This window comes from Eulemur rufifrons, chromosome 7 (assembly GCF_041146395.1).
Source record: "Eulemur rufifrons isolate Redbay chromosome 7, OSU_ERuf_1, whole genome shotgun sequence".
Classification (NCBI taxonomy): domain Eukaryota; kingdom Metazoa; phylum Chordata; class Mammalia; order Primates; family Lemuridae; genus Eulemur; species Eulemur rufifrons.
The window spans coordinates 149,409,201-149,427,011 of record NC_090989.1 but is presented as its reverse complement, the minus strand read 5'-3'; the positions used below and the strand labels follow the sequence as shown (position 1 = coordinate 149,427,011).

The window sequence follows — 17,811 nt, the reverse complement described above, 5'->3', positions numbered from 1 at the left end:
GAAAATGTCGCTTTAAGAACTCCCATCAAAGTGCTCTCTAGCCTATGTATAGGACATGGAGACCAGCCCAGGGTGTCAGGATGACCAGACTCAGCCAGTACATGCGATACACAATGGTCTGGATCAGAAGCTCTACCTGAGGTACTCTCTTTCATTCTCTTCCCTCCCAATAAGGACCACTGGGTCCCAAAGTTATCTTTGAGAACCAGATTTTGAAACATAGAAAAGATTGTCTACTTTGTGGAGAAACCTCTGAAGGCCAGTGGCAAACTCAGATGTGTAGGGGCTGTCATTTTACTTTCTCTTCCTCTCTGTGTAGATATTTTTTAAAAAAGCATCTAACATTTTAGATGTTTTAGCTAGAAGCAGATTAGTGTGGTTAAGAGCACAGGGTGTTGGTGTGCAAACCCAGGCTCTGCTACTGACTGGCTATGTGACCTCAGGTAAATTATTTAATCTGTCTGTGCCAGTTTCCTCATCTGCAAAATGGGAATAACAACAGCATATGTTTCATTAGACCAAACATTAGGACTCAATGAGTTACCATCCAAAAGACATGTGTAGGGCAATGCCTAGTACACATGAAATGCCATGTAATCATTAGCTATCAGAAGCCCAAGACACTATAGATACAAAATACACAGCCTGAGAAAGTGATTTTATCTTGTTGACTTTGGACCTTCAGAATGAGGACTGCGCTGTGGCCATACTAGCCCAATATCTCTTGGTATAGGAGATAACTGCTCGTAGTGCCCAAGCGGTTAGGAATCTGAGCCTTTAGTCTGTCAAGAAAGTGTTGCTGTGGACTCCGCAGGCATGGAGAAGTGGTCAGATACAACTGCGTCGCATCAAGTGTGCTGGAGTTCCAAAAAGCCTTACGAGACCAATCCTGGGGATTGGTAGAGGATGGAAAACTTCTGACCCTTGGAACATCATCTAAAACGGTTAAACTTGAAATGTGCAGCCAGTAAGAAAACAATCTATTTCTCCTGAGTCTACAAAGCTTTGTCTGCATCTTCCCTGCCTTGCCCTTGTCCACTAAGATAAGGGCTGCGAGTCACAGTCTCTCTCATTGCTTAGGGAAGTCGAAGAGGCCGCAGGCCCAGAACTGGAGTGTCTCCCAGGGAACGAGCCATCTGCCAGCCAGGACCCAGTGGGGCAGCAAAACAAGACAGACAGGTAACTGGCCTTCCTGCTCAGAGGGAAGAATACTCCTCCCCATCGGAGCCAACTTCATCGGAACCCAGAGGTTTGTGATAGCTTGAAAACACATATACAGACACAAATTGAAATCAGACTTGGTCCCAGAGAGGGGTGTATAGTTTTGTTTACAAACTGGCTTTACAGTGCTCTGAAAGAAGAGTCAGGCAAGCTCTCCCAGCCTTACACAAGGTGGATATGTCAGCCCCAAATATTTCAGTATGATGTGTCCTGAGGGCTACAATTACCCCTGGGGTGAAGAAAGAGGAAAGGGCTGAATTTCCACTGGCAACGGCAAAAGCACAGTCACAAGCCCTCAAAACCAAACACGGTATGCCTAGCAACCTACATACCTTGCAAATCTCGGATGATTCTCTGGAGCTGGCTCTCTGCGCTGGTGGAAGCCATGCTGAGTCCGCCTTTCCTGGCTCTGTGCCTCCTGCCTGGGTCCGGAGAGAGGCTTAGAACTTCAGCCCTCTGTGGCTGTTTGGTCAGCAGTGGTCAGACTCCATGGTGGCACCTTCAGGGGAAGAGGAGGCATGGAGGAAGCAGGCACAGACACAATTCAAAGACAACAATGGAGAAACTCTGCTCTGAGCCTAAAGATCACCCCATCTGGGTATCTTCCCTCAACAGGAGGGCTTGGCCTTTCTGTGTGGGCCTTGCCCCGTGGGCACTCTCTGGTTTGCTTCTGACACACTTATATTCAGACACAGTGACCTGGTTTAGGAGTTAACAAGAAACAAGATCAACTAAACAGTGCAGCGTACATTTTCTGAGCTCCCCTTCCATTTGCCTCTCAGGCAGGACTGCCTCATTCTCCATCCCTAAAAACGTCACCCAGTGGCTCCCTCTACCCATGTATACCAAAAGCTAGTACTTGTCTAGCCCAGATTTAGACAGCTCCGCTAAGACTTAGAGGCCAGCTACTACCAAATCCCCGTCTCCCTGTGCCCGTCCCACATCCTCCCCAGGCTTTCCTTCTCCGAGGAACGATCAGTAGTCTCTGGCCAGGTAGTGCTGGGGGGTGAGAGGCTGAGGACACCTACCCCCAGGGCTTCTGCACCAAGGAAAGCCTGGCTTGCCTGTCGGGGTCCCCCTCGGAGGGAGGTTTGCAGCCTCCAGCTGCCCAGACTCCAGCTCAGCCTTGGGTGTGCGGATACCACTGAGTCTGCAGTCCAGGGGCCTGCGCAGCCTTCATACCAGCCAAGGGACATGTCTCTATTTTAAGCTCAGTTACAGTCCTCTCCCGGCTGGTGAGTCCTGAGTTACCAGCCCTACTTGGGCACCTGTTGAAGTGATTTAAGGATACAGTAGTAACTGAACGCCAGCAAAGATTAAGAGAAGTGAGCACACTGGAAAGAGGTCTGGACATGCACTTGGACATTCCTGTGTCCTTTCAGAACCTCCCCTTCGTCCCCGAGATGTCCAATGCAAAGCTGTAATGTTGCTGGCCAAAGTAGATGGCAAGATTAGAGATGGCTGTAGTAGCAGCCACCGTAACTAAATGAGAGCCCACTGTGCACGGGGCCCTGTTACATGCTTTACATACACACTTTTAATTCTCAGTCAGCCCGGTGGAGCAGATAACATTGTACCTGTTTACAAAGAGAAACTGACACTCAGAGTAGTTGTGTATGTGGAACCTCAATTTGAATCCTGGTCAGTCTGATTTCAAACCCAGCGGTTTTTCCAATACGGCCTGCTAACCCTTTAAGCCTGAGCCACTGTCACTACACCAAATGACCAACCACTTCCGCCACTCAAGGAAGCACCGTGAACTCCAGCATAACCAAATGCCATCTTCTACTCACTGTTCCAGAAGTCCAGGCAAAGAGATCCTGGGACAGAAAGGGGTCCAACTACAAGCTCCTCCAAATATTTACATAAGCATTCCAGCCTCAGCTGAGTGAGAGCCTGTCACAGGGTGGAAATGCCTACCGCCTATTTTTAACTAACAAGCCACCACAGCTGTGACTCAGGGCAAACAAGGCCCAAGAGGGCTTGAGGGAAAAATGCAGGTTCTCCAACACATAACAGAAACACTGTGCTAGACTGGAGTGGGCAAAATTGTTACAAAGTAGACTAAACAGGTACCAGGATAACTACTGGGCCTCAGAAAAGTGCCCAGCACTTTCTTGCCTTCCAGAAACAGCCAGTTCAAACTGGCCCTGACTGCTTTAGAGCTGCTTGGGTTATCCTGTAGTGAGTGTCCTTGGCTATTTGTAATATTAAAATCCCCACCTAGTGGGAAACTGTAATATCATTAACATAACATGGGTTGCATGACAGCCTATGATGATGGTACTTGCGCCTGTGATATGTTTCACTGTGAACAAAGATACAATGTAAAAAACTTTGTATCACTCATTGGGAAGGGATTTAAGGCAACACCATAGAGTGGGCAGATGCAGATTTTGCTATCAAGAAAGCTCCTGTGGAAGAAACTCTTGTGCTGCCTGGGAGCATGCATCCTAGTAAGTAACCTCTAATAAACTCGCCTAATTCGGTCACTTCTCAGTTTGGGAGGCAGTTTTTCTATACTATCCCGGGGACTTTCACAAAACAATTGGCATAGCAGCAGGATCTGAGAGATCAAACAATGAGTAAAGAAGGGGCATCTGCGGGGGCAATCCTGTTCCTGGGGGGGCGAAGAACCCTGGGATAGGAATCCTGGGAATCCACGTGGAGTGGAGTTGCTGGGTTACTTGACCAGTGCTTGCCACTGGGTGAGTACGTGGATGCCCTGAAAATGCCAGTCAGAATTGAATGTTTACTACAAGAAATGAAAGTGCTTAAGTATGATAAAGATATGCAAACTGGTGATAGCTACAGTGGGTTGCTTTGGGCAATAAGGCTAGCCATGGTAAAATGTTGGACAGGATAAAGAGATACAAAACCTAAAGGAGGAATTAAACTAGAGAAAGAGCTGGAGACACTGGCTTGTCAATTTCAGGGGCTTGGTGGGAGGAAGGAATCCTGATGGCAAGTGAGAGCTATTTTTAGCCCAAGCAGGGTGGGAACCTAAGATATGGAAACTTTGGGAGGAGGAAGACAATGAAATAACATAGAAGCCATAGAAGAACCAGGGGAAATACCCCATGGCAGACCCCTGGTTCAAAGAAAAAGCTAAATGACAAATGCAACATGCTGCACAACAACATATCTTAAATGGGGCTCTGGTAAATGAAACCATGATAGTCAGAGAATACAACACTGCTAAATTAATTGATTTAGAAAACTTTGTTTACAACCTCTTCAAAGCTCAGATGATCAATCTGCCACTAAAAAGTTAAAATGTAGAGTCTGTTAAGTTCTCTATTTTCTTTTCTGTGGTCTTTGAAACTGGAGTTGCTTAAGTTACTGGTATTGAGAAAAAACTGTCTATGATATCACTAAATCAAGATTTTTTTGGAGCAGCTAGTTGTAGCTATAATGTGAACATTGAAAACTCATTTGAAACTGAAGGGAAAAAAAGGGGTAAAAGAGGCTTTTTTAATAACTCAAACTGCGGTGGAAGCCGCTTTACCCAAAACTTTGGTCTATGGTTTTCATCACATTACCTATTAGGGCAACTAAAGTTTAGCCATGTGAACAAGTTCCAATTTGGGCAAAAACAATTTGGATCCAATCATCTTTCACAAACTGATGTGTTTATATTGTTACCTCGTGGCTAAATTTCAGAGGTAAAAAGTATATTAGCATATATATATATGTATTTACATACATACGTTGTATGTTGTATATAAAAAAGATAAGAAATTAGTAAATAAAAGAGATGTGAAGAAAGTTAAGGATATGAAGATGTACTTTTTTTTAATGAGGGAGGTTAAAAAGAAAAGGGAATAATTTTGTATGAGAAAGTGTCTCGTATGTTAAATTTTTGTCCTAAAATAAACTGACTGGTTATTTAAGAAAGGAAAGTTTAGGACAAAACAGAAAGTACAAGTAAGTCATAGATGGTCTGTGTAAGTTATGATAAGGTTCATGAAAAAGAATTTATAAAAAAATTTGTATGATCAAGGTGACTATAATTGAAAGGGAGAAAATTTTTGGTTAAAACAAGGTTTTCTTAAAATATTGATTTGCTCTTAATGAATTCCTATTATTTTACAGTGACCTGTGTTTCTGTTTTGAACAGGTGAGCCTTTTCACATCTTTGAAAAATATCCTCTAATCAAATCAAAACTGTATCAAATATTGTTAACTAATCCTTGTGCCGTTAAGTTACAGGGCCTTGACTCAATGGTATCTAACACCAAACCCAAGCCTCATTTTCAGACCCAGGAAAAGACATCAAAATAAACTGTTTACATGAGACAAGGGACTAGGCCTGTATTCAGAGACATTAAGACTCATTTAATAATTTTGTTTCTATCTAAATTAATGTAAATTTGTTACTAAATAATTTCAATGTTTAACTGCCTATAAGCTTCCTTTTCCTGTCATTATCAGAACTAGACATGATTTACAAGCTTTTTGTTTAAAACATGATTAATTCTTTAAAAGAGACCACACACACAAAAATTCTGATATAAAAGTCTCTAAATCCTTAGGCTCAAATGGTTATGTTTTGTATAACAAAATTTCTACAAGTCTGCAACTAAAAACAAGATTCTCGGTGCTTATAGATAAGTTAATTTTGTAACCTTGCCTTTGGTTTTTGATTTTTGCTCCTTTCCTAAAGGGTTTTAAAGGATTGATAAAGACCAAGGTTCCCATTTCATGGGACATGACATTCAGCAATGAGCCACAGAACAAAATATAGATTGGAGATTTCATTTGCCATATAATCCAACAGGGGCAGTTCTAATAAAAATAATGGTTTGTTAAAAACTCATCTGTACACCATCTTAGCACAGCTCTTTAAGGTCCTGGACTAAGAATCTCCTGGGGGGCTATACAGGTGTTGAGTGGGTCACCCACTCCCATGCATAACATTGCTCCTTATGAGTGGTTGGCAACGCCTGTAAACCAGGCCCCACAAACTCTGAGTTACATCTAAGGTGCTGAGCTGTACCCCTGAAGCAGATGGCCAAACCATACTCCTGAAAACACCAACAGACCTCATGAGTGGTGATGGCTATGTGGACCTAAAATTGATCTGGAAGGTGCCCCCACAATAGATAGGCTTTGTGGTGCCAGAGGGTGCCATGAAGGTGAGGTGACCCCAACTGTGCTCCTTGATGGAGGTCTGAAAGCCTTGTGATACCATCATGTGAAGATATCGGTATCAGCTGGAGCCATCATCAGTGTGAATGACATGGGCAAGGCTGGAAACTTATCAATTAGCTATTACAACTCTCCTGGGGAGGGAAGCCATGTGTGGTGTTGTAAACCAAGCTTGAAACCTATAACAGCCTCCCTAATAGGGCCTATGGGAGAAAGCACACCAGTAATAACGTTACAAGGAATAGATCTGTCCTTGAGAATTCCTTCTAAACACCTGTGTCTGTGCCCATAGGCTACTGTTCCTGCCATCCATGGCAAATGGCAATGTCTTTTTAGATTGGGCTGCAACAATGGCAGTGGTCAACAGCCAGTCCACCTGTTGGGTTTGCAGATATCTACCTTTATCCAGTGGGAGAGAGATCCCATGGAATATGCCATCCTTAACATCACAGAATTGGAGTGACTAGAGGAGGTCTCTGGGGAATGGCAACTCTACCCACATGGGTGACATCAACTCCACCATTCATCATTGGCAGCTACCTATATCTCAGAATACCTCCCACCTGCCAACTGTTGGTAAAACTAAAAGACATGTCTTTACATTGGTGAGCCAAGACACATCAATTTGGGATGGATTAACACAGATAGCTGAACATGGAATTATACCAAAAGGCCCTTCTATGTATGCAAGGCCATAATCATACTGCAAATTCCACCACTCGCCCCAGCTGATGGGATGGCTACCCCCTTCAGCATGTATCCACACTGGGCATCCAACTACACAGGCAAACAAAACTGCTGCATATTAATAACAGCTGGAGTTTACATTATACCTTTGGAGGCTGATATCCACACAGCTGCCCCAGCACAATGTTTTGTCAAGTGCCTTCTACACGCAGGCTGGGGATACGAGGCACACAAGGTCCAGCCCTGGAGGAGCTCCACTACCCACCAAGGAGACAGATGGAAAAGTATCAGATATCCAGATACAGCTGAAGAGGCCCATGCAGAGACAAGAACAAAAAGTCATGGGCACTCAGCAATGAGAAAGAACAAACCACGGATGTGCATAACATGGATGAACCTCAAATGCATTATGCTGAGTAAAAGAAGCCATTCAAAAGGCTGCATCCTTCACAATCCCATTTATATACCATTCTTGCAAAGTCAAAACATTGAGAGAGGAATTATCAGCAGCTGCCAGGAGCTGGGGAAGAAGGTGGGGTTTGACCACAAAGAGACACAGGGAAATTTTGAGTGGCAATTCTGTTCAGCATTTTGATTATGATAGTGGTTACATGACTATGTATATTTGACAAACATGTTATAATTCACATAACTTTAAATTATATCGTTTTTAATAAAGCAGCATTGTGATGAATTTTGTAAAAACTGTAATGTGATCTGAGGAAGGGAAAATTTACTTCTGCTTGGGGAAGGGAGAGGGTGGTTGACACTGTGTGATGGTCAGGCCTCAAAAATGAACAGGTCACTGAACAGATGCAAGGAAGAAAGGGCACCAGGGTGGAGGGCATAGCAAAGGCAGAGGCTGTTTCTCTACCTGCATTCCCCTCACTTGACTGCTGTCAACACAGAGGGCCTTGTAGTTTCTGGGAGAAATAATCATGGACGAAGATGACTGGACTAACACCCCATGAGAGCTCAAACGCAGTCCACTGGGTGTGTACATACTTAAGACCAGGGAGAGACACGTGCCTGTGGGAGAGGGTGGAGCTTGGGAAGGAAGCCATAGCAACAACAGATCCTGAGTCACTCAGGATCAATGCAGGAAATATAAAACCAGCTGGATTTTCTGGAAACCGGCCCTATTTGGAGTCTGGCACCAGGGAAACAATGTCTGTGAACTAAAACCAGTATCTTAGCATGATGAGCCTGAACACAGCAACATGTTCCTCTAAGATTTCTTGGTGCTTTGCTGACCTTGCCCTTGCGTCAGCCTGAGGCAGGAGGCCTTCTCTGACCTTCAGAGTGTGCTCAGCTGCTGTCAAGTTTCCAGATCATGGGTGAGCTGTTCCCAGCCACTGATTACACAAGCTGATTCCCCAGAGCCTATGTCACCACCAAGGTAGAGAGCCCTGAGCAACTGACTGTGGGTCACAGTGAGCTTCTCCACCATGGCTCTGGGTTGTCACCTCACAGGAATTCAGGAAATAAATCAGAGCTTCTTTGCTATTTTCACGGACAGTCTTAGCATCTTGCCCTCATTTTGAGGTCATTACTAACCAATGAAAGGCACAGAATGGGGCACTATCTTTCTCCACATCATGGTCAACTTCCTTGTGTCTCTAGATAAGCTTGCCCTTTGGTTGAGGGATCACAGACTTCTGGCACGAGCCAGCCTGCTTCTGACATCTACAACCCATTAGCAAACTGTTCTCCTAACTCAGGAGACACCCAGCTTCCGTACACACTAGCACGGCTGCTTCAGCACAGGGAGAAGCACTCCAAGACTGCCACACCTTGCAAGGCCCCCAAAGTGCCAATCACCTCTTTTAACCCAGGGTCCTTGTTATATGACAGGTAAAAACCTTCATCACTGTCTCTAGCAATCTCTTCCAAATATCAGAGAAATTCATTTTATATTATTAGATTATTAAGTATGTAATGTCCAATTTTCTTAAGTACTAAGTTGGACAGTTGATACCTATACATTTCACTTTGACACGTCTTATTTCATGTTTATTGTGAAGGTACATCCTCAGTCTTTCAAGAGCACATTGTGGCTTGTGATTATCTTTCACATTTTTTAAAACAATTTTTGTGAAACCATGGATAAATCAAAAATTCATGTTATATTCTAATATGAGTTCTGTTATGGAACCAATGCAGCACAGACAGCTCAAAATATCAACAAAGTGTTTGGGAAGGATGTGGCTAATGAGCACATGGTATGTCGATGGTTTGAAAAGTTCTGTTCTGGTGATTTTTTTTTTTTTTTTTTTTTTTGAGACAGGGTCTCACTCGGTTGCCCAGTGAGTGCCGTGGCGTCAGCCTAGCTCACAGCAACCTCAATCTCCTGAGCTCAAGGGATTCTCCTGTCTCAGCCTCCCGAGTAGCTGGGACTACAGGCATGCACCACCACGCCCGACTAATTTTTTCTATATATATTTTTAGCTGTCCATATAATTTCTTTCTATTTTTAGTAGAGATGGGGTCTCGCTCTTGCTCAGGCTGGTCTCGAACTCCTGAACTCAAACGATCCGCCCACCTCGGCCTCCCAGAGTGCTAGGATTACAGGCGTGAGCCACCGCGCCCGGCCTGTTCTGGTGATTTTAATCTTGGAATGAGCCATGCGGGCGACCTGAGACCAAGGTGGATAATGATGGCTGAAAGCTGTAGTGGAATCGAATCCAACTCAACCTATGTGTGAATTACCAGCAAAGTTTGATGTTACTATTCCAACAGCATTGGACCATTTGTAGCAAATGGGCAAGGTAAAGAAGCTGGTTAGATGGGTACCACATGAATTAAATAAGCATCAGAAGAAAAATTATCTGGAAGCTTGCTTTTCTTTGCTGTCACGACATAAAGGCAAACCATTTCTACACCATATTGTTATCTGTGATGAAAAATATATTCTTTTTGACAATCACGTCTTCAGCACAATGGTTGGATAAATATGAAGTGCCAAAACAGTCCAAAACTGAATATTCATCAAAAAAAGCTAGTGGTGTCTGTTTGATGGTCCAGTGCTGGTATTATCCACTACAGCTTCATGAAACCTGATCAGTCCATTACAGTGGATGCCTGCTTCAACCAGTGGGACAAAATGATGAGGATGCTTGCAATTAAGCAGCCGAGATTGTTCAATAGAGACAGGCTGATGCTCTTGCAAGACGACGCTCAACCACATGTCGCACAAACAATGCTGCTCAAACTACAGAAGCTGGACTTGGAAACTCCCTGTCATCCACTGTATTCACTAGATCTTGCACCAACTGACTACCACTTCTTCCAGGCTTTGGACCACTTCTTGCAAGGAAAAATATTCAATTCTCAACAAGCTGTGGAAAATGCCTTTCACGATTTCATTGCCACTTGCTCTCCAGGCTTCTTTGCTGCTGGCATAAACAAGCTACTGTTAAGATGGCAAAACTGTGTAGACAGTTTAGGCTCATACTTTGATTAACTGTACTGCTTCTTATTTGAGATATAATAAATTATCCTTTTGATTCGAAATCAGACATTTCATATTTAATGATCTAATAAAATCTTTGGGAGCACAAGATTTTTTTTTTGCCAACAACTCAAAAGTATGTTTAAGCCTATCCAAAACGTCTGAAAACATCCAATCTTCTGAAAAAGAGGAAAAGGGACTAAATGCACTTTTAAAAAATTCTTATTTATTACCTGGGACTAGTATCTGAGTTCCTAGCCATGGCATAGGTATCATTTTAGAGGTAAAGGACCTTCTACCTGCCCAGATGCCCTAAATGCCTTAAACAATAGAGACAGCAGTTGAGTCCCAAATTAAATGCAAAGACACTGGCTGACTCATGTAAACTTATTTATAATATTGTGCAAATGACTAATATTCATAATGTTGCCCAGAAACTGGCTCAGGCAGGAGCAACACAGTGCTGAGTAGCCACATAAGAAGGATCAGAAGGAGAGGAGGAGTTTGGAGGGTGTGGAAGTCAACCTTGCCTTCAAAATTTTGCTCCCGACACAACAGCCAAGAGCTGACCCAGAGAGAGCACCTCACAGTTGGACTCCTCCCCCAGTTCCAAATAAGGTGGAATATACAAGGTATAAATTCTGCCCTGACCAAGAAAGAATGTTAATGACTAGGATGTTTATAAAAGCATAAAAGTCTTTCTAGAAGAGTCCATCGCCTCGGCCTAGTTCAGCACACCCAATAGCATCTACCTAGTCACCGTCTATAGCAAGGGTACTTGGCTGGTACCTGCAGCTTTGAAGGCCTGGAGGTCCTGCTGGCTCAGGTGCTGAAGCAGTTGGTGCCCTCACCAGAGCTTCAAGAGGGTGGCTAGGAGAGTGCTCAGGACTTTGCCAGAGGCCAGCTCAGAGGCAGGAATTTCAGCCCACGTGAACAAAGGCTCATAAAGTGACCCCACCCCTTGGATCTATAATTAAAGTGTTAACCAATTGCATGCCTGGGTCATCTTTCCCAAACACTCCTTCTTACTTGCAATCTTCTCTCTTTCTTAAAGGCAATGAGGACTTGGGGCTTTGCTACTGCTTTTTCAAACTTTTCTTGGTTCCCTCCCTTCCACCAGCAATAGCAGAGTCCTTGGTTACTGCCCCAGAATATACACAAAACCAGCCACTATTCCAGCCCATGGACCCCGGAAAGCAGGGGCCAGAGGGCTCTAGCATTTGAGGGGCTGCTTCTGGATCTGGGGGAAGCCAGTTACTATTTTTCTTTAGGAAGGTGGACAGTTGCTCCAAGGGAAGAGCCACACATCTGTACTTGGGGCTGTGGGGACAAGGTCCTGCCACTGAAAAGCCCAGAAAAAACATCCAGGAGGTGATGATGATAGGCATGAAAATCTGGGCAGTCTCTGGAACAACTGCACAAACAACTGAGAACTGAGCTGGTCCTCTACTCCTGCCCCAGAGAGTACAAAACCCACCTGGGTGGGGAAAAACTACAGATCTCCCAAACCATATGCTCTGGGAACTCTCCTGACCAGGGTGACAAGGGGGCAATCTAGTCAGTTAGGAATTAAGAACTGACTGTCGGGATAGAATATGACACAGCCACAAAACATGGCCTTGAGGAAGCAACATGTAACCTGTATGTGCTAACAAACTGCCAGCCAGGTGAAGAGGTATTTTTTGGCACCACTATGAAGAGGCAGGCCTGATCCAGGAGCTGGGCTACAGCTGTGAAAAATGGTGGCAGGTGGAACCCTGGCCTTTAAGGAACTCATGCTCAGTGGAGAAATAGACAGCAAACACCCCAATAAGCTTACAAACAAGAAAGATCACTTGAGGCCTGCTATGTGCTTTGATGAAAACAAGTGAACACAGGAGACACCAAACTGTAGTCTGCTCATGACTTTAAGCTCCCATTGCGGCCTCGTGTTATTCTTCAATGGCTTTGGGGGCCACGCACTACCATGGTAGTTTTTTGTTTAATCTCTGTTCTTCCCATTGGTCTGTAAACTCCATTACTGTTCATTGTTTCCCCAGCACCTAGCAAAGCTCTGGCACACGGAGAACACTTAACAAATTACTTGCTGAATGAATGAATGAATCAGACAAAACAAAACACATAGATTCTTGCTCCACAAACCAAACTAAACCTTGAAACATAAAAATATACCAAAATATAAATAACAATAATTTTAAAATGGCAGTTACATGGGTAATTTTTTTTTAAAAAAAGTCTATTTGTTTACCATAAATTATCATGTTGACTAAAATAATGCATTTTAGAAATCAAGTTGTAATTGTGGACATTATACTGTCATTATTGTGAAAATATTATGAACTACTTTATTTCAAGAGTGAATGGAATAATATAATTCAAGGATAATTCAGGGATGGATTAAGGGTGTCTACTCCACCCTCCCCTACCTAACTTCTCTTTATAAACAGACTCCTGGTGTCCTGAGAGCTCAAGTGATTGCTGTCACAATCTGCACAAATCTGCACAAAATGCACAAATCTCTTAGCTCAGGAGGCCCTTTATTGTTGGGCTATCTGACCTCCATAGAGACAGGTCCATCTTCTTGTCCCTCCTTCTTCCCTCTTCCCTCCTACCTGTTTTCTGGCCTCCCTGGCCTGCCCTGCAGTGGCTGGGGCCTTGCCTCTGGGGTTTAGATGGATCCTTCTGCCACGACCGTGCTATGTCCGGCTCATGCTCCCCACACTTTCCTCTGGCCAACTGCTCCTGTCTTTGTGGTTTGGGCTTGGACAAGAGGAAGTGTGCACCACAGTTTGGTTCATGAGGAAGCCTTACCCACAAGCCTCCTTCACCACATGCTGGACAATGATAACCAATGCCACCACTACCACCGTCCACACTAACCTTAGGGGCTACACTGTGCCATCCCTCTAATTCATGTTGAAGTCCTAACCCCCATACCTCAGACTGTGACTGTACTTGCAGACAGGGCCTTTAAAGAGGTGATTAATATTAAATGAGGCCGTGAGGGTGGGCTCTAATCCAATCTGACTGGTGAACTTACAAGAGGAACTTGGGACATACACAGGAGACAGCAGGAATGTGTAAGCGCAGAGGAAAGGCCACAGAAGCACACAGCAAGAAGGCGGCTGTTTGCAAGCCAAGGAGAAAGGCCTCAGGAGAAGCCAAACCTGCCAATGGCTTGATCTTGGACCTCTTGTCTGCGGAACTATGAGACAATACATTTCTGCTGCTTGAGCCACTGGATCTGCGGTATTTTGTCATGGCAGCCCTGGCAGACTAATACACCTCCCAAGGCCATTCTCTCTCTATTCCTGGAAGTGTGGATCTGGTACCATCCACCAAACTGGGGTGGGGAGGTGCTGCTGGGACTGTGTTCTGCTATGCTTCTTGGGGAGGAGCATGACAAGAGCTGCACATGGAACCTGGGTGCAGGGCGGTGGGGGCAGGACTGTGCTGGCACATGCAAGCAAGACCCAGTATGGCTCTGAAGCTGGAGTTGTGGCAACGGACAAGATATTTTCTTCTCTTTTATCAGTGGTAGTTGAGTTTGTCAATTTGGACCCTATTCAGATTTTGGAATCAGACTAATTATGTGAACTTTCCATTACTTATTATGCAACAAATAAAGCAATAAGTTCATGCCATGGTTAGGTTAGACCAAGGTATATTTAGCTCACCAAACTATTTCCAGGCAATCTATCTGTCCTGGGGAAATCATCTGACCTCTTGACCACTGTGTTCTTTTTTTTTTTTCTTTTCAGATGTACCATAGGGAGGTAACCTTCCATCATGTGGACTGATTAAGAATTGTTGCCCTTGGAGGAGTTAGGAAAGGGGAAGAGTAGACATTCTCAATGGGGAACTTTGGCTAAGGCTTCTAAGTGCCCTCTCCCTGCTCCTGACAAAGTCTGCAGATGCCCTGGAAAAAGCACATAGGGCTACAGGTTCAGCTTCAGGAAACTCCTTCCAGTTCCATTTTAAACCACTGCTTCTGGCTCCACTGTCCAGCCCTATCCTGGACCTCATACAGGGATTTTCCTCTTGGCCTAGCTCCCTAAATGCTAACGGTTTTCTTGGAATGTTCTTTTTGGTCCAAGTCCCTCCTGCCCCCGGATGCTCAGAACTCCCCTAACTCCATTTCCTCCCACAGGCCAAGAGAGCAGTACCCCACACTCCCAAGATGATTGGCCAGACCGGCCCTTAGGCCCCAGAACCAGCCACAGGGCCACATTACTATAACCAAACCACAGACTCTCCTTAAGTCTGTCCTTGAACAACACTGATGCACACATTCTCATTCCTGCAAATAGGATCTAGCCCAACGAGAAACAGGCTCTGGCGCCTTTCAGATGCCACAGAGACCCATGCAAACAGAAAGGACCACTGGCAGTCACTAAAACCATCAGGCTGACCAGTTCCAATGTGGGGGAAGAGGAGGAAAAAATTCCTCTTGTCCAACTGAGCAAAGCTTCTGACATTTTTGTTTTCTCAAAGCCGTGGGGCCCACTTGCTCTGAAGCTGAGACTCTTATTATGGGTATAGTGCAAATGAATACTTCCGTCATTTTTAGTGATGTATCAAAAAATAGCAAGAAAGTAGGCCATGTTTCCACAGGTAGACCCCCAGAAACATTCTAATCCCCACCCAACTGATTTATTTAATTGGTCAAATAGAGGCTTTTATACCAATCAAGATTTGTTATTTGTTTTTAAACTGGCACTGAGATCACAAATAAAAACACCATTTATCTTTTGAACAAGGAAAGAACACAGCAGCCACTAGGTGAGCAGATGTTGACAGGATCATAATCAACTTATCTTTGTTCACAGGTTGCCTCTGTGGTCACCGGCACCAGTTAATAACCCTTACCTGCTGCCTGGAACTGCTTGCGGTGAACGTGGCTCTTAACTCTGAGTTCCTACCAGTGGTTTCCACTATAAGACAACAGCTAGACAATACACTTCCTCTGTCTCATGTTTAAAGACATTCTGGTCTTGAGTCAACCAAGTCTTGTGTTTAAAACCTCCAGAAAACGCAGGTTACCCATCAGCCAAACCTCTCCCCTAAAGGAAAGGAGGTGTGGGGGGAGGTAAAGGGGACTGCCATTTCTTAAGTACCTACTCTTTATTCTAGAGGCAGCAGCCCATAGCCTAGGTGACCAACATGGGTCAAAGCCACCAGCTGTTCTGAATTTGCTGTTATGGGTGGTTCCTCTCATTACAAACATCTGTGAGGATCATCCTCCCTAAAAACAAGGCTAAAAATTTGGCTCCTGAATCCATGCTGGTGCTCCAAACCCAGCCCCGAGGGGCAAAGGTCATCCAAAGAGCTAGAGGATCACTGCTTGATACTGTTACCAAACTCTAAAGCAACTGCAAAAATAATCGAAGTAAAATATTAAGAACTGAGTATTTGGATGCTCACTATACAATTCTTTCAATGATTCTGTATGTTTATTTTCCTAATAAAATATCAAAAACAATTTAAAAATAAATGAAATGCTACACCAAGATAGACACTTTCAACATAAACAGATGAACCTTATTTTCTAAAGCAAGAGCCTTTTCAGATCCTTTTAATCAAAGTCGGCTGAGATCCATCACTGTGACAATTAACTGATTTCCAGGGCTATAATAACCATGGTGCACAACTACAGAAGGGAGGGTCAACACCTGCCCACTTCAGAAGGTGGGAGTCATTGAAAGCACAAAAGTTTAGCTTGATAGCTGCAGCTCTTACCGGCTGCCCCAGTACCCAACACCCTCCAGCCGCATTAGGCAGATGGCAGGGGAATTAAGCTTGCTACAGGAGACCACAAGGCCCGCAGGCGCAGGAGGGCAGTGAGCAGATTAAGCCCTGATCCTCTGCCCCCCAAAAGCCCCTGACCCATTTCTCTGTCAGGAAAGGAAACTGCTGTTGTGAGACAGGTAGAGGGGCAGAGAGGCTCTGGCCAACACAGGCAGTTTCAACAAGTGCTCGATTTTTTTCTGGAGGGACAGCCAATGGAAACGGGGCTTCAGAGAACACAGATGCATTAACAGTGAGCCACGTGGGTAACGTGTCAACCACATGTGCCTTTTTATAAAAAAATAAAATAAAATTCTGCCCTTCCCCGTACACCTCCCAGCCTAGGTTCAACAGAAGGAACTTAGACCAGTGCTGTGCAGCCACATCAGAGACAATGCATAAGCCATCCAACAGGTGTTTCCAGAAAAGATCACCTAGGGGCTATCTGGAGACTCTGCATGTGGGCACAAGAGTCCGTGGGTAGTGAAAGAACCCTGTCCCGTGTGTGGGCCGGAAAGAACAAGCTGTCCCCTCCTGGGAGGAGGGGAATGTCCTGGTCTCGCAAAGTGACGCGTGGGTTGTCCTGGCCGGGCTGAGCCAGACACTAGGCTTCCTAAGGATAAGTCAAGCAGGAACTCAGGAGCCTGTCCTCTCTGTGCTAAAGGATCCAGGCTTGTTCTGAGACCCTACATGGTGGGCTCCTTTGCGGCCCTTGAGCAGTGCGGGGTCTTGGAACTGGTGTTTGGGGTCTGTCTTTCTAACCGATCAACAAAGGCAGCCAGGGTTTCAAGGCCAGGTTCCGCCAAGGTGCTTCCCAAGCCAGCTAGGCAAGGTGGGGGGTTAGGGCAGGGTCTGCGAGAGACCCAGGATGGGCGGGGACGGTAAGGGAAAGGGGGCACAAGCCGCGCCCTGAGCGAAGTTCTTGGCTCCGGGAGAGAGCAGCCCAGGTGCCCCCAGAGTCTGGCCGGTCTGCTGCGGCACTTACGCGCTTGTGGGTCCACGGCCGGACAGAATCGAAACTTTCAAGGGCCAAGCGGAAAAGTACGGGAGCGCGGTACCGGCGCCATAACGCGCACACCCAGCCGCAGGCGGGCGCGGACTACGACTCCCGGCATGCTCCGCGGGGCCCAGGCCTACAATTCCCATCGGACCCCGCGGACAGGTGGGCGCAGACTACGACTCCCGGCATGCTCCGCGGAGCTGCGATTAACAGCTCCCAAGCCGTGTCCCCCTCGTTGCCCGTCCCCTTCCCGCCAAAGCCTGCCCTAACTTAACCCTTGCAATCCCGTAGGATCTGTCTGGGATCTTGAGAGCAGCACTGTCAATAATGTGGTTAGTTCGAGTTGAATTGTGCATGTGCTCTAAGTGTAAAATACACCTGGATTCCAAAGACTTAGTCCGAAGAAAGAATGTGAAATAGGTCACTAGTATTTTTGTATTTACTGTATGCTGAAATAATGTATTTTACATACTGGGCCAAATAAAAAGAAGTCATATATCATTAGGCTTCATAT

At 45.1% G+C, this 17,811-nt stretch overlaps 1 protein-coding gene across 3 annotated transcripts in view; it reads right to left on the bottom strand.

Moving 5' to 3' along the window:
- The window catches only part of FYCO1 (FYVE and coiled-coil domain autophagy adaptor 1), a 79,367-nt gene extending 61,988 nt beyond the window's left edge, over positions 1-17,379 (bottom strand). For 2 of the 3 annotated variants that reach the window (XM_069475586.1, XM_069475587.1), the window contains exons 1-2: positions 17,283-17,372; positions 1,554-1,720 (exon numbers count right to left, since the gene is read on the bottom strand). In XM_069475586.1, the coding sequence (XP_069331687.1) occupies positions 1,554-1,608 (55 nt within the window). In that variant the 5' untranslated portion in view covers positions 1,609-1,720; positions 17,283-17,372. Of the gene's footprint in view, positions 1-1,553; positions 1,721-17,282 lie in introns of all 3 variants that reach the window. The other variant, XM_069475588.1, reaches the window with a different exon arrangement.
- Between the last annotated feature and the right edge of the window lie 432 nt (positions 17,380-17,811).